At 48.2% G+C, this 22,594-nt stretch overlaps 1 protein-coding gene across 1 annotated transcript in view; it reads right to left on the minus strand.

Annotated features, from left to right (window-relative positions):
- Window positions 1-1,188: 1,188 nt before the first annotated feature.
- Igsf5 (immunoglobulin superfamily member 5) overlaps window positions 1,189-22,594 on the minus strand; it is a 34,392-nt gene continuing 12,986 nt past the window's right edge. Inside the window, exons 4-8 of the mRNA XM_027929003.2 lie at window positions 15,681-15,821; window positions 13,574-13,598; window positions 10,120-10,220; window positions 8,545-8,618; window positions 1,189-1,330 (exon numbers count right to left, since the gene is read on the minus strand). Of these exons, the coding sequence (XP_027784804.1) occupies window positions 1,235-1,330; window positions 8,545-8,618; window positions 10,120-10,220; window positions 13,574-13,598; window positions 15,681-15,821 (437 nt within the window). The 3' untranslated portion in view covers window positions 1,189-1,234. The remainder of the gene's footprint in view (window positions 1,331-8,544; window positions 8,619-10,119; window positions 10,221-13,573; window positions 13,599-15,680; window positions 15,822-22,594) is intronic.

Raw genomic sequence — 22,594 nt, forward strand, 5'->3', positions numbered from 1 at the left:
CATACTTGTCAGCCAATTACTGGATTAACAAGCAGAGTGTTGAGTGATGAGAAACCTCATCATGATGAATTTGCATCTTTTAGTAAATTTGAGGAACTTGCTAAAATCATGACGTACTTAAGAAGTCAAGTCCTACTTTAGCACTAACATTTGGGGGTATGGGAGCCTGCGAGCAGTGGTTAATTGCCAACTGGCGTGGAAATCTGTACCGGCCAGTTCAGAGCTCAGGAAAATAGTAGTCCTGCCTCTAGGTTTCATCTGAAGAGGCCGAGCGGGTGGTGACATTCACTGAACACCCTGGAGGGAAAGGGACCTCTGGGAAAGGCAGACCCTCCATTTCTAGTCACAACATTCCCGTTGACTTTGAGTGGGACAGAGACACAGAAGCAAAAGGCAAGCACGAAGATGAGAACTCTTTCCAAAAGTCCCTGTGTTCCTTCTTGGAAAAGCTTAATTTCTAAGTATGTGACTCTTTAAAACAGCACCCAAATAGTAAAGCATCAAGAAAGGCAATAGGAGATATTGGTATTTTCTTTTTCGTTTATTTAAGAACACGTAATCATTTCCGTGATGGTTGCATGTGTGAGCTTTGCCCCCAACAGGCAGAATCCACATGTGACTCACTGGAGGAGTGGGAGCAGTCTTCAGGGAGCAGACAGACAGGACCCAGGTCTTGTAACATTCAACCCTGAGAGACTTTCAAACCTATTGAGCTCCGGTGTGCCAGTGGATTCAGAGTTCTGAGTGATCCTGATCATTCTCTTCTTACTTCTCTGATCATTTGTAATAATTCCCTGCTAAACACACATAAATACCATCTTATGGGCAATAAAAATATTTTAAAAGTTGTGGTACCTTCTGAATTATAAATAATGTATTATTGTAATCTTTAGATCTTATTAAAAATTATATGATAAACAAAACAAAAAAAATGTTGTGGTAGAATAGTGTCAAGTGCCATTTATTAGACGAGCAAGTAGGAGTGACAATAAATATTAACAGGATACACTGAGGGTTTTGCTTGGAAACTTTAAGGCATTCGATAAAACCATGAAACATTTCAGAAGCCACATTCTCCATGGCATCTGGGAAAACAGACTGCTCCTGCCACTATAAGATACCCGCTCCAACTGTCCAAGGGGCCAGGTGATGCTGGCAGAGCTACGGAGACGGATGGAGGCCCGGTGATGTCACTTGGCAGCAGGCACAAAACAGGTCCCGAGAGAAACCTTCACTATACTAAAGTCGCGCTCCTGACCTTCTGAGGACTGGCAATATTAAAAGAAACCTGTGGACGGCTTGCTGGGCCCGGCTGTTGTTTTCTGGGTTCCTGGCAACAGAGGAAAAAGAATGGATTTAATCGGTTGAGTTCACTGTGAATGGAACCTTGAGAAGGAACCGCCGCTCCCCGAGGAGATGGCATTAGGCTGCAGAGGGGAACACAGTGTGGAAACGTGCTCTTCCTTGACTCCATTATTCTCCACAACACACGCTCTAGGGAGTTTCCAAGTCCAGGGTCCAAGAGCAATCCAGTTCCCAAAATCTAAGATTCATTCAGTTGAAGGTAAATTACAAATGCAAAGATTGCCTGGTTTGTTTTATTTTTCAATTTTCCTATGGAAGTTCCTGCTTTACCAGATGGCTTTTTTATGAACACATAAAATATTTCTAAACTTCTTCAAATAACATACATCCCTTCTAAAAGAGAGGGGACAAGATTGAACTGACTCTAAATAGGTTCCCCCATCTGTCTCCCTTGGCAGTGGGTGTCACTGGCTCCTATCAGGAAGGAGCCCCCTCTTTGCTATTCATATTCAGAAACATTCACAAACAAATGGTGGAATCCTGCCTGTGGGGGCCTGTGCCTGGTAGGATCGCCCTATAAAAATGCACTGCCACGTGTTTCCCCTGCCAGCCGGGGGATGCTGGCTCAGATTCCAAGGCTCGGTAGCTGCATTTAACATCTTAAATAATGTAGCTGGGCAGGATAAATTATTCAGGCTGCATTGGGATGTGAGTGAGTCCTGAGCCTGCAGCCACTCTGGCTCCTGGCTTTAATGCATGGACCCCCAACAGCAGGAGGAACCTGGGAACGGACGGGACTACTTCAGCAGAGCTCTCAGGATGGCGAGAACACGCTGAGATGTCTTTGTCTCCACTGCTGGCTGCATAGATGTGTTGCTGTTTTCTAAATGTAGAGACTTCTCAGAAGAGGGTATACAACCAATCAACAAATATATGAAAAGATGTTCATCATCACTAGCAATTAGAGAAATGCAAATCAAAACCACTCTAAGATATCATCTCACTCCAGTCAGAATGGCAGCTATTATGAAGACAAACAACAGTAAGTGTTGGCAAGGATGTGGGGGAAAAAGGCACACTCACACATTGCTGGTGGGACTGCAAATTGGTGCAGACAATATGGAAAGCAGTATGGAGATTCCTTAGAAAACTTGGAATAGAACCACCATTTGAACCAGCCATCCCACTCCTCGGACTATACCCAAAGGACTTAAAAACAGCATACTACAGGGACACAGCCACATCAATGTTTATAGCAGCACAATTCACAATACCTAAACTGTGGAACCAACCTAGATGCCCTTCAATAGATGAATGGATACAAAAAAAATGTAGCTTGTACACACAATGGACTATTACTCAGCAATAAAAGGGAATAAAATCATGGCATTTGCAGGTAAATGGATGGAGTTAGAGAAGATAATGCTAAGTGAAGTTAGCCAATCCCCAAAAAACAAATGCTGAATGTTTTCTCTGATATAAGGAGGCTGATTCATAGTGGGGTAGGGAGAGAGAGCATAGGAAGAATAGATAACTCTAGATAGGGCAGAGGGGTGGGAGGGGAAGGGAGGGGGCAGGGGATTAGCAAGGATGGTAGAATGTGATAGACATCATCATCCAAAGTACATGTATGAAGACACGAATTGGTGTGTGAATATACTTTGTATACAACCAGATATATGAAAAATTGTGCTCTATATGTGTAATAAGAATTGTAATGCATTCCATTGTCATATATAAATTTTAAAAATTAATTAAAAAATAAATGTATCACCAGTTTATTTATTTATCTCAACAGGAGGAGGGATTGAAGGGAAGGCTTGATCTAAGCTTTAAGACAATTACATGTCACCCTCCAAAATGACAGAGAAAGAGAAAAAACATCTAAAATAACCGGAAGAATTAACAGATCAGGAATGGAGGCAGAGAAAGGGGAGAGGAGAAGATGGGCACCTGTTTTAAAACCTCATCAAGATGCAAAACATTTTCACACCCCATGGTTTCATGTCAAAATGAAGAGAACTTGCCTTTCCTGTTAACAGCAAGTTTTATTAAAAATTTCAAATTTATTCACCATCTTTGTCCTAACACATTTCAGCCACAGTGACATGGGCCACTCCACTTCACCAGCAGAAAGTCCTGTCTAGAGAAGAGTGTTGGTCGGGTCTGGACCTCCCAACGGTGGATTCCACCAGACCAGAAGCAGTCATGAAGCCATGTCATGGTTTGGTATCTGTTTTGAAATCAATCTCTATTTCCCTTCTGACCCTTCCTAGAATTTAATGCATGGCCTGAGGTCTCTATAGCCTAAAACCCCATTGTTTTTACCCACATTGGGTACAGTGTGCTTCAGAATCCACAGAAGGTTTAACAAGGGCACAGACTTGTGGAAGCAGAAGCATTTCAGTGTCATGACCTTGCACTTGGTCTTGTTCTCTGCACCCCCGAAAGCATCTCCCAAGAATTTAGAGAGTCCTCTCCCTTAGAAATGATGCTACCCATGTCTATGAAAATATTTTCCTCAAAGTAGATCCCGGGGGGAACATGATTTAAAATGCCAGAACATGATTAAAAATGTCGTCCAGAGAAAATGTCCACAAAGTCTGCAAGAGCCCCAAGAATTTGCATTTTAATAAATTCCCCAAATGCCTCTGCTGTATTGAGATGGTGCCAAGCCATATGCTACAGGGATGGAGAGGTGCCAGGACACCCACATGGGCAGAGCACCACACACTACAGGGATGGAGAGGTGTCAGGGAGCACGTGCACACATGCACACATACACACCCCTGTGTACCAAGCAATCTTTGGGAGGATCCAGGAAAACATGTCCCTGGTTTCTACCTGATCATGGCAGGAATAAGGTCAGCCCATCCCTCAAATAAAACTTCCTACATTCAGGGCAGACCCGGAAGGGAACAGGGGTAGCAGGGAGGGAGGTTTAGGAAGCCTGGGGGCCAGGCACCCTGGGAACCTGTGCCTTGTCCCACTGTCCTCACCCAGCATTGTCTGTGGCCCTGAACTACACCAGCCACCCTGCCCATGTGGCTTCGGGCCACCGTGGCTGACTTCTGTGGGGCAAATGTCCAGCCACAGCCTGTCACTTCCAATGCTGTCCCTGAGACAAGCCCTGCACGTCTACAGTTTTCCAGGGACGGCCGCATTGAAAGCATCAGGAGATGCTGTAGGTCTGACAAGACAGGGACCTTGCTATAGCTCGTCCTGCTCTTCTCCATGGTGGCTTGAGCTTCAGGCATTGTGGATCTCGACCCAAAGCCATGGGCAAGAGTTACAGGATGCTGGTGCCTACCCCTTCCAAAATAGCAACATTTTTAGTTAGCTGAGTATAGGCTGTAACTGAAATTGGGCCTGAGGTCCATGACAAAGGGTCACGGGTCCCCAGCAACACCACCTGCTTCTTGTCCTGCTGTGTGCAGCCCTGAGCTGGGGACTCCAAACTCACGGACCCAGTGTCTAGACCCTCTTCTAGTTGCAGGGGCGTCCACATGACTCTTGGCAGAGAGGACAAGAGTACAAGCACTGTCAACCCCTGGGAGGGGTCCAGAATAAACCCTCCCCTGTGCAGTTAACACCTTGGGACAGTGAGCCAACGGTCAGGATGGAGCCCCCGACAGGCAGGGCCAAGTTACAAAGGGGGTGAGCTGGTGTTTGGCGACTGGCCGCTCTTCCCTTCCAGCCACCCTCTTCCCATGTTGCTGTAAGGTAACCAGGTAGGGTCACCCTCAGCTGGTAGGAGCCACACCAGGCTGTTCTAGACAGCAGAGGTGCCCAGGTGCCTCCCCAGCCTTCTGAACCAGGAGGCCCAGAGGTGGGGACCAAGAGTTTGAGCTTCCCCAAGGTCTCATTGATGAGTCCTGTGGGTGACCTCGGCACTCAGGCTGCTCCTGATTTAAATAGGGGGTTCTCAAAAATAAATATATAAATAGGGGGTTTTTGAAGAAAGCTGCAATGTCCCTGCCTGACCCCAGGGGAGTGAAGCAGCAATGTGACACAGAGTCATTTAACATGGTCAGTGACCCCAACCTTAATGTCACTTTTAAGGTGGGTCCTAGTGATGCTGCTTGTCGCAACAGCTTGTGACTCACAGTGAAGTGACAGTCCCTGCACACATGCTCCTCATAGAGCCCTGATGTGACAGTACAGAGCTGTTCTAGATAGGGTGGACCACAATCAAACCTCAGTTAACACCTGAAAATCCCAGGTCCACGGATCACCCAGGTGTGCAGAGGAAGGCACCGGCCTGAACAGAGAGGGAGCTCGTTGCTGGGCAGCTGATGCTGCTTACAAAGCCAGGCTCGTCCTGCCCCAGGCCTCCTAGAGCAGAGCAGGCGGCTCCACCCAGCGCTGGTGGGCACGCGTCTCTGCATGGACGGGCCACTTATCTGGCCCAGTGAGCTCCCCAGCAGCTGCCATTAGGAAGAACTGAGGCTGCAGGCTCTCGCAGCCAGGTCACAGCTGGAGGTCTACAGCTGTTCAGGCCCCAGGCTTAGTGAGGGTTTCTGCAAAGTAGTGCAATCTGCAGTCCACAACCCTGCACTGGGGCAGGAGGCTGCTGGGTGCCAGCAGGGGCCTGAGAGGCACCCACAGAAACGCTCAGCGGCACGGGAGCTCTGTGACAAATTGGAGTCACCCTGAGGAGGGCAGAGAGGAGACTGAAAGGACAATCCAGAAAGGCTCTGGACTCTCCTGGCTGCCCATCCTGGCCCACAGAAAGATGGCTAGCTGCAGAATGGGGGAGGGCCTGGGGAAGAGGGCATGGACTGTGCTGTCTACAGTGGATTAAAGAGCTCTGAGGTCACCTCCACAGCAAGAACGCAGCCACACAGGCCAGGCCCTGCAACTGGAAGCTCTTACAGGGGCCTCTGTGCTCAGGGCCACCTTGACCTGTGGCTGTAAGCTATGGCTCCGTCAAGTGGCAGCTCCCAAGTGACCCTGTGGACAACACTGAAGACTGTGTCTTCTTTGGACCAAGAAGGGAACTATGTGCTTCCAGTTCCGGTCCCTCCAGTATGCATCAGCACGCTCTCTCCTCCTGTAAGTGTGACTTAGCTCTTTAAAACACCTTCCCAGTTTCTAGCCCAGAGAAGACGGTCCCTCTCTCTGGGGTTGTGACTTGTTTCCTAAGGACCACGATGCCCTCTGCTGAGGTGCTGGGCTCCCCGAAGCCTTGTGCACACCTGGGAAACCCAAGGGCAGTTACCACCCACCCCCCGCCACGGGCACAGCCCCTCCACGACTGCTGCTCTTTTTCCACCAGTTAATTATTTAGCTGGTTGCATGTTTCAGTAGCAGAAACCTCTTAAATTTTTCTCCCTGTGTATTCTCAAGACAGCACTTCAAGCTTGCAGAAACATCCACTCGGAACTCTGAAACATCACTCTCCATTGCTGCTTCCAGACTCATCCGGAGTTCCCCTTTCCCTGTTTACACCACCTGCCTTTAGAGGAGAATTGTCTGGTGCAACCCAATCCTGATCTCCTCCCAAGCACCGGGCCTGGCAGTGCAGACGCACTTGACAGAAGGTGGCCACAGGCAGCTGTGGAAATAATGGCTGCTGAAACGTGCTCTTGGAATGTCTGTGCCTGGCTCTGGGTGGTGGAGCCCCTCAGCAAGGCGTACGCCTTCACAGCCACTGCACCCTGCCCTGGGGACTCCACCCAGAGCATCCCTCAGAGCCGACGATTACTCCCTCACTGCACCTCTTCATCGGCAGATTGGAGCTTCCAGAGGAAACCTGTGTGTAGCCCTTCCGGAGTCTTCTCTCAGATTAAATGCATCAGCAGATACATGTGCCAAGGAGATGGACCTTGATGGAAAGAACTGACCTCTCTATTTTCCTGCCACGCAGCCAAGGACATCGCTAGAGCTGGTGCCGGGAACTAGCGGTCTGTCACTAGGCCCAGCTTCTTTGGTGCCACGGTCCCCTCATATGTCTTCCTGCATGGCCACCTGGGTCACCACTAATGACATGGCTGAAGTCCTCCTGATACACAGGAGCATCCGTCAGCACTCCCTTCCTCCCCCAGGGCCTGGAAGGCGAGGTCCCCGGCAGGATGGATGTGGGGAGCTGAATCCTGATTGCAGGAGGAAAATTACAGCCTGGCTGCCTGGCAATCCAATAAAGAGCTACGCAGAAAAGAGTGATCCTCTGCCAGGGCCCACGCGGGCGCCATCCCTGCAGGCTAACGAACCCTCCGCTGCAGAACAAACCAGGACCGCCCAGTGCAGTGCACCGTCTGCAGCCCAGCCGTGGGGTCGCTCTCCCGAGAGCTGCAGGGGAGAACACCGTGCGCCCTGGGCCCCGCGAGGAACGCTCCAGACACTCCTCAGCTGAGGTAGCATTTGTCCAGGTCAGTGAAGGGCGCCGGTTACATTGGTTTTGCCCAACGTGATTTTAGAAATAAATCTCATTTCCCGCATATTAGCTCTAGTTCATTCATGTGAATAACAAGTGCCAAGGACTCTCCATCGGAGGTAGCACGCTGTGCTCCCCGGGTCCCAGCTGGCCCGTCCCGAGGATGCCATCCCAGCTGTGTTCAACATCCAACAGTAGCCTCAGCGTGTGACGCGCCCTGGAAGCCACGCTTATGAATTCAGCTGCACACCCAACGGGTTCACGTGCACATCCAAGTGAGACCTCAGAATCTGCAAGCTCCAAATGTCTGCTCTTTCCCCCCAAAACCCACTCTGCCAGCAACATCCCTCCTCTCAGTAAGAGCAGCTCGAGGGTCAGCCCCTCTGCTCGCCCCTCAACCCTAGTCCCACCAGGGCCTCCCCAGCTCCCCAGCTCCTGTCACAGATCTCTCATGCACAAACACTTTTTCTATGTCTTGTACCCAGCACCCAGCACCTAACACCCAGCATCCTTCCATGAGCCAAGTACCTTTGGTCCAAGTACAGATGTGCCTCCTGTGGGGCCAGGTAATCAGGTCAGCAGGGCTGACTTAAGCCCTGGAGAACGTGGCTCGACGAGAACACATGGCAAGCTGTGCGCATTTGTGATTTTGCTGGCCCTGCTGGTACGTCCCCCAGCCAAGTCACCTTCTCTCAAAACAGGCTCATGGACAACTGCACATGTCAGCTTTGGTGTTGGAGTCACTGCTGGAGGGACAGGTGATACTCAAGGTCGCCCCCCATTCCCTCCAGCGTGAATGTTCAACAGGCTCCATTTTAGAATCTCACACTACAGGGTAATAGAGAAAGAAACGTCCGCATCACCTGGGGAGGAGGACTGCTGCTCGGCTGTCTCTGGGCGCTGGCTTCCTTGGACTTGGGAGGGAGAGGCGCCGTCTCTGCAGTAGAAGAATGAGTTCAGTGTGTTTGGTGATTAAAAAATAAACCGAGTTACATGCACTGAAGGCTGTGATGCATAAGGAGATGTGCTTGCTCCTATGTAGAGCCCCAGAACCAAATAACCCTAGCCATTGCTACAGTTTCAGTCTGGGTGTGCCCTGATGGCCTGTGTGTTAAAGGCCTGGTCCTCAGCATGGCTCTATGGGGAGGTGGGAGAACCATTAAGAGACGGGGCCCTTGGAAGGAAGAGACATCATTAGAGATGGGTCCTTGAAGGGGATATTGAAACCCTGGCCCCTTTCTGTCTCTCTTGCTTCCTGGCTGCCATGAGATGAGGAGCTCTACTCTGTCATGTGCTCCCCTCCAAAATGTGCTGCTTCACCAAAGTGATAGGACAAATCCATTGTAGACTGAAGCTTCTGAAATTGTGAACAAAATTAAAACCTTTCCTCTTTATAAGCTTTTCATCTCGGGCATTTTGTTATAGTGACGGAAAGCTAATACAACCATAAAGACTGTTTTTAAAAATTCCTTTGAGATTATATAAGTTTAGAACTGTATCCTTTTAGTAAAATAAAAATATTTTAAAAACTGACTTAAAATCAATTCCTTTCTTGACACAATAGCCTCATCTAGAGACAAGATGAATAGCTGACCAAGAAAAATATACACAGGGCAAATGGGGGTAAAGAAACAGAGGTTTAGATTTGAGCCAAGATTTGGTCAAGATGCTTGATTAATTGCTCAAAGTACTAATGAATAAACATTCACAAAAAAACTGCAGGAAGTTGTGGTTACACTATAAATGGAAGCTATTTGTGCTTTGTAGAATTATTTAAGATCTGAAGCCTAGTATTTGGAATGGGGGTTTCTGAAGATAGAGTTCCAATTGTAGGAAAAATAAAAATAAAAATCCTCATCAAGGGTTGATTGGCTGAAAGTCTTCCCGTGGGATTTGTTCTGCTGGGTCTTCCTCGAAGACTGCTGGGGAGGGATTTGTTCTGACTTTCCTTATCATCAGCCTTACAAATCCTACTGTCCGGAGGCAGCCTTCAAAGATTCTGCCACCCATTAGCCTCTGTGAAAATGAGATAATCAGAAAGATGCTTCAGAAGTGGAGGGGGTCTCCCGCGTTCTCCAACACCCTGCCCAACCAACGGGCACAGATTATTTGCCAAGTGTCAGTGTGGCTGGGTCTGGCAGGGTTGGAGGAAACTTCCTGCAAAGGATTAAAATGCCTCCCCACACTTTTTAAAGCAGAAGGCTTTATAGAAAAATCCTGGGGAAAGAACCCACAAGACGAGTTTTAGATAAACAGGTGGATTTTGCTAATAACCTAGTCCTAGAATATTCCTGATTCTAGACTTTCTCCTTCTAAACATTATCCAAGAACTCGCTACCACTGTGGCTGCTGTCCTCCCCAGGAGTGGCGTCCGGCCGGCCGGCTCTGTGTCAGCACGGTCTCCTGGCTGCCTCTCTCCTGCCCCACCAGCTACTCACGTGTGGTCCTTAGTTCATCTGAACTGAATGCATAGTTTTCATTTTCGTTTTTTAACTTTGTCTCAGAAGTTCCTTTCTTTGTGTTGTCCTTTTCAGAATTCCTAGAAGTAGAACATTTTACAAAGTCACATGTTAGTCGCCAACAGAGAGACCCGGGTTGCTTGGCTACCCTCAGCCTCTGATGCAGTCCCACCCTAGGAAAGCTTCAGCCAGGTGCCTGGCTCACAGTGCAGGTGTGCACGGTCCACAAGTTCACGTCCTCAGGACGGGAGGGATGGAACCTGTTCACCAGAGCCCCATGGACCTCATGAGACCCACCTGGTGCTCCACTTTCAGGAACCACTAAGTCAAGCAGGGGTCAGTAGCAGCAGCCACCAGCTGCTGTTATGAATAAAGTTTTGTTGGAACACGGCCACACCTGTCCACAGGCCACCGTGTGGTCTGGGGCTGCTCTCGTGTTACAACAGCAGAGTTGAATGTTGTGACAAAGACCAGATGGCTGGCAGAACCAAACCGCTTACAATGCAGCCCTTTATGGAAACCCTGCGCCAACCTCAGAAATACAGCAAGGTGGGGCAGCGTGCTGGGAACCGTGTCTGGCAATGTTTAGAGGGAGAATTAAAGATATTGAGTTTCAGAAGTTTGGAATAAGTTACTCAATGTCTAAGAATTAGTTCCAGAAAGAGTATTCCTCGTGGGCTATGTATAATAGCAATACCCACAAACAGCCCAGGTGGCCAACAGCAGGGACTTGGTAAAATGAATGACGAGTGTCTCTAGGACATGTCTCCACGCTGCTGCAAAACTCACGACAGATGAGAACGTTCGAGAGCTGCTGGGGGCCGTGTGCCCTGGAGCAGCTCCTTTGGAAACTGTGGCCGAAGTCAGGCCTACCCTGTGGCCCAGGGCTCTCTGCTAGAGGTGCGCCCGACAGAAGGACAAACAGGAGTGGGCACTTAGGTTCACAAAAGGACGTATGAGCAGCTCAGAGAGGGGCCATTCCATTCAGAACGGCCCCAACCTGAAAACTACCCAAACGCCCACTTAAAGCCATAGGGAAAAATAAATTGCACACCGTGACATTGTGGTGACATTGTGTAACTGTCACGCCATCAACATCTGTGTGCCAATGTGGCTCAGCCCGAGTGAGGAGCTCAAGCAGGAAGATGTGCATGAGTACACGTGACATGAGTCCACTCTGTGACAGTTACAGGAGTCTAGTGTCTGGGGATGTGGGGACAGGTGCCAGAGAATGCTGCCTTTGGTGACAAGGGGCAGACAACAATTTGACGGGGTCTGAGCAGCACTTTCGGGACACTGAGGATGTTCCAGCTCAGAATCTCAGCAACCAAGCCCTGGCACAAGTGCCCTGTGAACACCAGCCAAGCCACACAGGCATGGTGTGTGCCCTTTCCTATAGTCACACGTCCATGTAAGACTTCATCAAACAAACAAGAATGCTGTGGGCAAGCCCAGGGCGGAGGGCACCCTGTAACCCTGCACAGGGAGGCTGGGACAGGAGGATCATCACCCCCAGCAATTTAGTTAGGCCATAGCAGATTAGCAAGACCCTGCCTCAAAATAAAACATAAAAAGGGCTGGGGATGTGGCTCAGTGGTTAAGTGCCCTTAGGTTCAATCCCTGGTACAAAAATATAAATATATATAAATTTTATATATATATATATATATATATATATATATATATATATATATATATATGGTGGACAAATAATTGTTGATAGAAAATTGACTTCCGGATGGAGTCAAATGACAACAGCAAGTTATAAAGTAACTGTGTGCGTATGTGTGCGTGTGTGTGAACTCACGTGTGCGTATGAGAACACGTGTGCCCGTAGGTACACACATGCGTAGAGGACATGATTACCCTGGGTCGTGGAGCTGTAAGGGATTTGAACACCAATTCTTATACCTGTATTTGTTTAATTGTTGTCTACAATAAACGTGCACTGATTCTATTTAAAAAATTTCAAAACGCGCATGTGATTTTGATGCAAAGGATGCCGCGCGTGGCAGGAGTCAGCGCCAGGGACAACTGGAAGGAGACCCAGGTCAGCGAGCGAGCTACCCTGTCCTCACCTCCAGACAGGGAGCCTGGTCCAGCACGGGAGCAGCACACACAGGAAGGACCTGAGCCCTGGAACAGGCTCCCGGTTCACATTCCCACCCTCCCCCGCCCACAGGGGACACGTCAGGAATTTTGCTTAACCTCTCTAGCTCAGGGTCCTCATTTACGAAATGGAAAAAAACGGCCTCATAAAGTCACTGTGAGAATCAAGACTGCAAAGCTCCACAGGGCTTAGGTCAGAAGCTGACGTGCATGGGACGCCCCAGCGTCGGCCAGCTGTCCCGTGGACCCACGGTCACTGCACTGTGGCTGTTGCTGCTCCGTGCCCAGGACCCTCAATGGCTCTTGATCATCTTACTATGCTTTGAGGTCACCTAAGGCCCCCGAACAGACGCCAAAGATGTGGCCATGGTCAACAACGGCGAGGCTAGCCTCCATGCTGTGATCCCCCTGAGGGGTAGAGTCGAAAAGAGGCCAGAAAGGTTATCAGAGTGGTGTCCCTTCCTCCTCCCTCCCCCTAAGTCAGGCCCCACGGGGACATGTCTTCAGATTGCTCCACGGTGGCGTCCTCAGGAGACAGCGCCTCTCAGAACTGCATTATCACCAGCGGTGGGGGGAGATGGATAGCGCCTGTCCCTTCCTGAGGACACACATTTGTCCACTGTACTGAGCGCAGCCAGGGATAGTTTAAGTCTTAGCATTTCAAATTAACAGGTAAATAGCGACAGCTAGCCACGACTGTCAGAGCCCCCTGCAGGGAAGCCACCCATGTCCGCAGCCCCCCCCCCTCGGAGCACTGGTCCCTGCCCAAGTGCTGCGTCCACACTGGTGGGCACGTGCTCTGGTGGGTCTCGACACGGTCACTTTACAGTGCTTGCAGCTACTGCTGGCCAGTGTGGGCGGTAAGGGAGTCTCTGTCCTGCCTCCCGTGGTACAAGGAGCAGGGAATGCTGCCTCCTTTGTCATCCTGAGCAGGGCCTCCTGCAGCTCTTAGACTGGCTTTCCAATGCCCCAGAAATCCCAGCGTACCCTCTCTGGTGTCCCCATCCTCAACGGAGAACAGGAGGGACAGTCCTGGTGCACAGTGTCCTCTTGTGGAAGGAGCTGCAAATGCCAGGCACCAACGCGTCTGCTCCAGCCCTAAGCAGCCAGAGCAAGACGGGCAGCCGTCGTCCACCCTGTGCTAGTCCCCGAGGGCCACCCCGTGAGTCTGTGGCTGGCACATGTGCTTTGCAGTATCGCCTATTTTCAGGACTTAATTTTGAGTAACACAAACCCTAAAATGGCACAATTATGGGTATGTGTGCTGTTGGTGGTGGTGGTAGTTCGCTTGGATTTCAAAAAACTGACATGTTTTCAGACTTACCTTATTTTAATTTGATAAACAGACTCTGCAAAAAAAAAAAATAGAAAAATCAAAATACTAGTTTTAAAAACAAAATCTCATTGATTGTTACAGACGCCCAGATTCTACTAACCCTCACATTAGTATTGGTGACCTAGCAGGTATTAAGAAGTGACCCCCACACCAAATCATCCAATGGCTTCCAAGAATAAGGAAAGTAGAATTCACTCTTAACCAATAGAAAAATAAGTAAACCTAAGGAACCTGAAAGATAGTGGGTATCCAATTAATATTTAGTGATTTTTGAGTTTGATTACCAATATTACAAAAGACTCCTTCAACAAGAAGTGCTGGCACCACCAATCACCACTCTCATTCATTAGTATTGACAATGTATGAGCCCCAGGGCAGAACTGTACAAAGCATCACCTCATTTAATTGTTGCAACAACCCAAGAGTAGTTATTAGTGTCACCAAATTTAATAGACTAGATATTACCTTAGTAGCATCACCCTCTCATGTTATTCTAAGATACATTTTCTATCAGTTTCATTTGTGCCAATGGTAGATACGGTTGGTATATACACACGAACCCCCAAAAGCTGTCATTAAATTGCTAATATCTCTAATCAATGGATTCTTGAACTATAGTGAATCTAGAATCTGAAGATGGGGAGTACAAGCCACAGACCAAGTCCCCACGCCTGTCTCTCAAGCCTGTGTTCTTCAGGACTCCACTGGGTCCCTCTCAGTCACTCCACTGTCAACCACTTGGCACAGGGAGAATTCTGCAGGTACCAGTCGAGTACCAAAAAATACTTTTTGGGGAAAAATTATACTTAGTCATTTGAAGCATTGAAATTATCCTCATGGGGAAATCCAGACTGTAACGGGAGACCTTATTTTTCTTTCTACCAGTACATTAATATTTTCCTGCAAAGGGAAATTTAACTTTACACAACAGGAAACAACTTTCTGATGTGCCCAAACAGGTAGGTTTTATCCTAAAAAAAACTACAGCATTCAGTGACGCATCATAGTAGCTACATACCCTTGAAAATAAGCACAAAGTTCAAATAACCCGTGTCTCTGGTGAGAAAGGCACTGCCTCCTTGGCTTCCCGGCAGAGGGAAGACCCCACAGCTCCTACAGATCAGCTCCTTCCCAAACGACCCTCAGCTTCCCTGTGGATCTCTCCAGCTCCTTTCAAGGGCTTTGGAGTCAAGGGCTCTTCTGTTTTGGGTTTTGTCTCATTTTTTGTTACTGTTTTCCCAACCTTATTAAGTATAACTGATATTGATCTATTATATATATATATATATATCAGTTTTATATATATATGATATATATATATATATCAGTTTTATATGTGTTAAAATTGTATATACTTCCAGCGTGTGGTATGATGTTTTGACATGTGTGCATCGTGAACTGATTAAAGAGCTATTCAATACATCCATCGCCTCTTACATTTAATCACCTTTTTATGGTGAGAACATTTGGAACCTCGTAGTAATTTCCAAGCACACAATGCAGTATGATGAGTACAGACACCCTGCTTTGCAATGGATCTCCATAACTTATCCGTCCTGGCTGACTGAAACCTTGTCTGCTTGGACCTACATGTCCCCATCCCCTCAGCCCCAACCTGGCAGCTGCCCTTTGACTCTGTGTAAGTTCGCGTGTGTGATAGCTCACACTTTCTTTCTCCATTCCTCAATGGACGGACATTTGGACGGTTTCCCCTTCTTGGCTAACAATAGTGCTGTCATAAACGTGGAGAGCAGGCATCTCTTGGACATTCCAATTCCGCTTTCTTTGGGTACATACCCAGTAGTGGGGTTGCTGGATCACGCAGTGGCCCTGGGCTTCATTTTGTCTGAGCCCCCCCACTGTTCCCATAATGGCCCCTCCTATTTGCATTCCCGCCCAGTGTTCAAGGGCCCCCTCTCTCCACACTTTCTCCAACACTGGCCATCTGTCTTTTTGACAATAGCCACTCTTGCAGGTGGGAAGTTCTATCTGCTCGCCCTCAGTGTGTCATTTAAAAGAGCTCACGAGCTCATCAGCTTCATCTGCTTATACCAAACTTCAAAACTACATAAAAATTTACACAGGAAAAAGTTACCTTTTTTCTTTCTCCGAGAGGAACAACAGCAGCAGAATACGATGATCAGAACAACTATCAGGATAAACACCAACACGCATAACACTGCGAGCAGAGCGATGGCCCAGGTGGGCAACGATGCACCTGACTTTTCCATGTTGTCTGCAGGGTTGAAAGGAGAGAAGACATTTGAGTGAGCTTTGCCTCGGATCGTGGACTGCCTCGCTCTACATTACAGTCTGTTTTCCACTAATGCCAACAGGGAGCCTGCTGTGGCCAGGCGCCAGAGGCCAGCGTCCCTTCCATGAGTCCAGTTAGTCCACACTGGTCAGCATCTCCCATCATCATATTTATTGTTATCCATAAATAACTGCTGAGGAACCCAGCCCAGGTGTGAGTTGGGAGCACCCGATGCCCTGAGAGGCAAAAGCCTGGGCCCGGGGGCGGAGGACTCTCATCACACCCGCACCTTCTGTGTTCACTCAAGAATCAGCCTCAAGCAGCTGCTGCCAGGCAAGACTGGAGAATGACGGGGGTCTCGCTCCTGGGGGGCCACTCTGAGGTTCCAGAGCCAACAGGAACAGAGCCGGTCACTGCTAAGGAAGCCAGGTACAGGGCTTTCGCAGCAGCCCCACCCAGACCCGCTGCAGGATCTAGTTCTCAGGCTGAAATTGCCTTCCCATAGCTCTCAGGAGCCACCCTCCTCGGGGACTGCTTTGCCCTCTGATTGTACCAGGCAGTCAGGGGGTCACAAGAGAAAAATGGCCAGCCGAGGAGGAACGGGCAGGAAGTTAAAGGAAGCGGGCACAGCAGGAAAGAGAGAAAAAAGGCCATTTTGATTTTTTGCTGCCGTGTCTCAGAGCTCTCCAATCCTGGCTTTTTATGTTGTTATTCAAATTCAAATTTTAATTAATTCAAATTAGGTGTATTAACTATTCAGTGCCTCTGTTACTGTCCCATTTTGAGTGCTTGATTATCACAGCTATGGGATACCTCTGTCATGACAGAAAGTCCTACCGGGCAGCATGGCCGGGCCATAGTTTGTGGGAACGACACTGGTGCTCCCAGGAGGGCCTGGTCCAGCATTTCGCTTCTCCCTGCCAAGCCACATGGAAGCCAAACCACCACTGTCCGACTGTGAGTTGCTCTAGACAAACAATTGTCACTCAGCCCTGAGTGAGTGAGTTGCATCTTGATGTAAATGTGTGCTACTTTATTAGATGCTACACATCAAAAAATATTAAAACAGAGTCTTCCTCTGAAGGAACATGGAGTTGGCTTTGAAATTAATGGTCATTCAGCACTTTGGAACCAAAGGCCAGAGTTGAAAATCACTCTTGGATGTTCTTCCTTAGAGCTTTCCTTGAAAATTGACCTTGCAATTATAGTTTGCCATTCCCATGTCGGTGCCAAATTCTCAGAACAGTGTGGCATTGCTAGAGATGATCACTTGTGCCTCGTGTCTAACACCCCCAAACACCTGGAGGCTGACTCATGGGCAGGTCAGGATCCAGCTGCAGAATCATCTACATACTTGTCTAAAAACAAGAGCTGAAATTCCGGGAACTCTATACATTGAAGAATTATATAATATAAAAAAATATGTGTCTTGCCTTCCTACACAAAGATTCTCTGCTTTGTCTGTAAAGGATTTTTTAAAATTTTTCTTCTAAGAAATTGAGAAATATTAAAATAATTTTGAGTTTCTCTTTTGAACACCTCACATTTACTGTCATATCAAACGTCGAGGAAATCAACTGTTGCTTTCATTTCTCCTTATATATCTTATGATGTCCAAACAGGACTTACCTTTCTCAAGGTCAAGGACTGACTTATTTTTCTTATACTCCAAGCACCTGGAACATATTAGGCATGATGGATAGATGGATGGATGGATGGATGGATGGATGGATGGATGGATGACTAAGATGCTGAGTTCCCTTCTGTCTCCACACAGAGAAGTCAGGCAGTTGGCTGTAGCCAAGTCATACCTAGAACTCACCTTTCTGTCCATATTAGGATGCTCAGAACAGAATTGTAGGAATGTAGAGAAAGTCAACTATTTTTCTAATGTCATCTACCTCCACCTTACTCATTATCTTTCTGAAATGAGATAGGACAGAAAGAGACAAGAAAAGGGCCCCAAAAATTGTGATGGGGAGAAGATAGAATTATACCCTTTTCTACCATACCTCCCACCCCCAGACTTGAAACACTAACACAAGCTCCTCATTTTCAGAGAGCAAGCTTATTATCCCCTTGTTCCACAGATGGAAGAACCCCAAGAATCCTCTGGAATGCTTGTTGGATGTGCAGAATCAAGGGATTTGGAATAGTGTCCCAAGTGATTGAGATGCAGGTGGCTGAGGACCCACACTCTGAGAATCCCTGGTATGTGACAAAAATGTAAACACTGCCCAAGAGTAACTCCATTCATTACAGGGTGCTCCCATGTGCCCCCTCCCACAAATCCATAAGAATAGGATTAAGTCAAGAACTTCATCAATCTATTCTCAATCTGGAGTTGAAAATCAGCACTGTGGGGAAGGTTTATGACTGACAAGAGCTTCGGGCTTCTCTTGAGGCCTGACTTGGGGAAGCCAGTCAGTCTCATGCCACTGCGTACCTGCTGTGTCCTCTTTGGCCTCCATCTCACTCACCAGTAACAATTCTTGCCCAGAGACTCAAAAAATGTGTGGGAAAGTTCTGAGGAGGCTCTAAGTTCCAATGCACACGTCTGAGATTGCCACTGTCACCCTGCATCCAGTTTGATGGGCTCTTACAAAACTCAGCTTGCAAATATGACAAGTTTTCACAATAAGGGAGCTGGCTCAGGTTAAACAGTAAGGTCTGGCTCAGTATGTCAGCAATCGGCAGGACCCGTCACCTGCTAAGACATCATGCCGTGGCCTTTCCCACCCTCCTGCCAGCTCAGTCTTGACCTGACAGCCTTTCCTCTGACCTAGAAACCACTGCCTGCTGTGTCCTTGGGAGTGCCCTTGGGCGTGCCTGCTTGCAGGAGGGGAAGCAGCCTTGCAGAGACTGGTGACAGAGTCAAGGAGGAGAGTGGACCCTATTGGCATTACCCACTTTCTTGTTCCTTAACTCACCAGTCAGCCAGGCGATGCCTGCCCAAAAGCCGGCAACACTGACCAAAATGGCAACTGGCCTCAGGAACCAGAAGGCTCATTCCTCTGTTCTCTACTGGTGGTGACCACATGCTGTTGGAAGTCTACACCTGGGAGAGATTTGAGCTCTAGTCTCCCTCTAACTCAGGGGAGGACAAAGCCTTGTACATGAGCCGGGGTGGGGAGGGTTTAGTCCTAGAGCTCCACAGGTTAACCTCTTTCGTTTTAATAATGATTCTATTTTTCATATGTTACACACATGTGTATGTGTGTATTTGTATATGCACACATGTATCATATACACACTGGATATTTTTGTTCAGTATAAGGCCAATTTTTAAAATGGATACAATTATGGTAGATTGAAAAAAAATAAATAATAAGAGTCATATACTGATAAATCAAAAAAATCATAAAGGTGCACAGAAAACACAGAGTCTTGGAATGGTCTTATCCAGGAGCCAAGAGCCCAAGTGATCTGCCCAGGGCTCTTGGCACAGGAGAGCCTCGTCCTTCAACTCACCCCGCACCCTGCCATGAGTTACCCCAATCCCCCTGGGAAGTCACCACCCAGGCCTGACATGAAATACACACGTCTTCAAGAAGTCTGGGGTGTGCCTGCTTCCAGGTGTGGTAGGCTCGCTGGCAGAGAGGTGCCATACCTGAGTGACCACAGATGGGGCCTGAGAGGCCATCTCCTGGTCAGCACCACCTCCCTCCCTACAGTCCTCACACCACGGTGGGGGCTGCATGACTGACCTAAGGCGCGCTTTCTCAGCCTCAAGAGTGTCCTTTTCCCTTCTTTCCGTCTTTGAAGACAAGGAAGATGTATCTCCCAGGTGCTCTCAAAGGAAGGTGCAGTTGTAAAAGGCTGCGTAGAATTTCTTGAAGCCAACTGTGTTCATACAAAATCTCACCGCCACCATGTCCAAAGCCCGCTTCTTGGTGAACCGGAGGGACACAGGGGATCAGAGGACCAGTGAGACGCCAGCCCTGGCTCTGCGTCCTGCCTGGGCAGGCCACCCCAGTGCTGCAGGCGCTTCAGCCCGCCCCCTCTACCACCAACAGCGGCCATGTGAGGAGCCTCGCTCTAATCTCAGCTCTACAGATGACAAAACAGAGGTCGGGGAGGTTAAATGACGTGCCCAAAGCCACTTGTCTAGTGAGTGATTAAACCTGCATGTTTAAACCAACTCCTGAAGGCTAGATGGAAGGTGGGGACCTGGAGATTTTTTTTTAGAACAGTGTCCCAAAATCCTAGGTGCCCAGCAGATGGTTTGGGAATTTTAAAATCCTGATTTCCAGGCTCCAAGAAGACCAGTTAAACCAGAGGCTCTGGGGAGGAGCCTGAGCCTCAGTGTCCGTGTCCAGGCTCCCCTGGTGACTGACACCCAGCAGAAGGGAGAACCGCTCTGCTCTTCTCCTGCCCTTGTCACAGGTGAGACAACGGAGCCCAGAATCACACCATTAGTTGTAGAGTGAAAGGACTGTCACGCCTACCGCCCTTCTCTGCCCCTGAATTTCCGTGGACATGCACCGTGGACAGGAGTCACGCCCTCCCACAAGGGGCGGTCATGTGTCACCTCCATCCTTTCCCAAGCTGTCCACGGATACATGCAAAGAAAACAACCCAGAGATTCAAATGTATGATGCGTCGAGATCATTGTACTGTCATGTGTATCTAATTAAAACAAATTTAAAAAAAATAAAACAACCCAGAGTGGCATGAAGGCCCACAGCGTCTCAAGACAGAGGCGAGAGGGCTGTTGCTTGCTAGTCTCAGGGATGTCTGTGATACTCTAAGTTTCTGTTTCTTCTGTCAGCAAGAAAATCAGCTTTTATAAAACGGTTCTGAAGATGAGGATTCACTTTGCAATTCGATTTTCTTGAGGAAGGCTTTTGGGCTACACACCAGTAGGAAGAACTCCGTGCAACGTGGCTTGACCTGCTCCAACCTCCTCTGCTGCCACTGTCCTTCCCTCAGTGACTGACAGGGATCACTCCAGAAATGAGAACAGATTCCTTGTGCTTTGGGAAGTGGCATCAGGACTGATGTTGACCAGATCCTGAAGAAGCCTGACAGGCAGAGCTGACTCCCTCGCAGCTCCCTGGGAACCTGGCTCTGCCACTTGCAGCCTCAGGCCAGCTGCACCAGCCAAGGCTGCGACAGAGACTTCCGCCAATAAAACTTGCACAAAACACACAACACACTGCCAGCACCAGCTGCTCCAGACCTGGATGAATAATTTAGAAACTAATGACCCTTTTCCAAATGAGTCCAATAAGGACAGACTCACTGCCGCCCACCCACTAAACCTCCTGCCCAGCCGTCCTGCCTCTAGCCACTGAACGTAAAGCTCTCGTGTGGTCCCTGCAGAATTCCACTGAGTCAACCTACAAGGGACATTAAACGCCCTCCCTCTGCCATGCCCCTATAGCAGGAAAAAAATTGCTGGCTACCTAATCTCTAAAATCCCTTTCTATAGGGTACCATCGGTCCTGCAAGAGCTCCTGGCTGCCCTGCTACCCTGCAAAATACGTGCTTCAACAGACACTTCTTTCCAGAATACAAAAGACTTATGCATTTTTTTTCAGTCTTCCTTTCAAAGCCTGGACCAGACTTCATCATATTTAAATAGCATAAAGGCAAGCTGGTCAGCTCCGTGCCAACGTGGTCGATTCCAGGCTGGGACACGGAGGTGCAAAGTGAGTCTGGGACACTGACTGGACCATGTGCTTAGAAAGTAAGAGGGAAACATCAAAAAGACACCGAGACAGCTTGAAAGGACTCCTGCAGGCCACCCTGGGACCAAGCTGAGCATCAAAAGGAATAATGACAAGAGTGGAATACAATGGGTAGGAAATAAATGAGTCCAAAACAGGAAGGAAAAGAGACGCGAAAGGAAGAAAAGAAGGTCTTTTCTTTACAAAAGAATGCCAACAGCTAAATATAGAAAGGCTGGTTTACAGCCAGCATAGAAATAACACATTCCAGCAGTGACTTACCAGTAAATGCAAAAGTTATTAGGTGGAAGGCTGTGGAGAAACAGCACCTTCCCACAGTGTGCATGGATCCGATGTTAATTATTAAGGCAAAAGGGTAGCTTTTCAACTGGAGAGATCCAGGAGATGCCACAGACATACTCATTACCAATGATAGAGAACACTGTCCTCGTGTGCCCATGTGGCATTACCTACATCTTGCAAGATTATATTTAGCCTACTGCAAAGCATGCTGGGGAAAAAATTAGGAAAAAATCCAAATTGGGGAGAATCCTTCAGAAGTAGACCGGACCCTTCAAAAATGTTTAGACCATGAGAGGCAAAAAGTTAGGGGAGCCATTTGAACTTCAAGGAGACTGAAGCCCTGACACCCAAAGCTAACACCAGTTTGGGGGAAACAACTCACTACATATTACATTATCAGAGATATTGGAAGTACAGACCCCATCCTGTGCAATGGTCCTGGATGAAGGTTAAGCTTTCTGGTAGCCAACTATGTGGGGTCATGTGGGAGAGTGGCCTCCCTGTATGACAGACCTCTGAGGCATTTCAGGACACAGCATCATCCCATCCCCAGGTGACTCTCAAATACTCTGGGGGAAGGTTGAGGGACAGAAAAAGAGGGAGGCAAGCATGACAAGCATCTAGGGAACATTTAGTGACCCAGATGAAGAAACATGGGTATTTCCTATACTGTCCTCGCAACTGTTGTAAAGGTTTTATAACTGTTCAAAGTAAGGTGGAGAAAGAAAAGCAAACTAGGTTTGGATTCGAGCTTATTCCCACATACTGTCTTGGTAGGGA

This window comes from Marmota flaviventris (genome assembly GCF_047511675.1).
Source record: "Marmota flaviventris isolate mMarFla1 chromosome 8 unlocalized genomic scaffold, mMarFla1.hap1 SUPER_8_unloc_2, whole genome shotgun sequence".
In the NCBI taxonomy this organism is placed as follows: domain Eukaryota; kingdom Metazoa; phylum Chordata; class Mammalia; order Rodentia; family Sciuridae; genus Marmota; species Marmota flaviventris.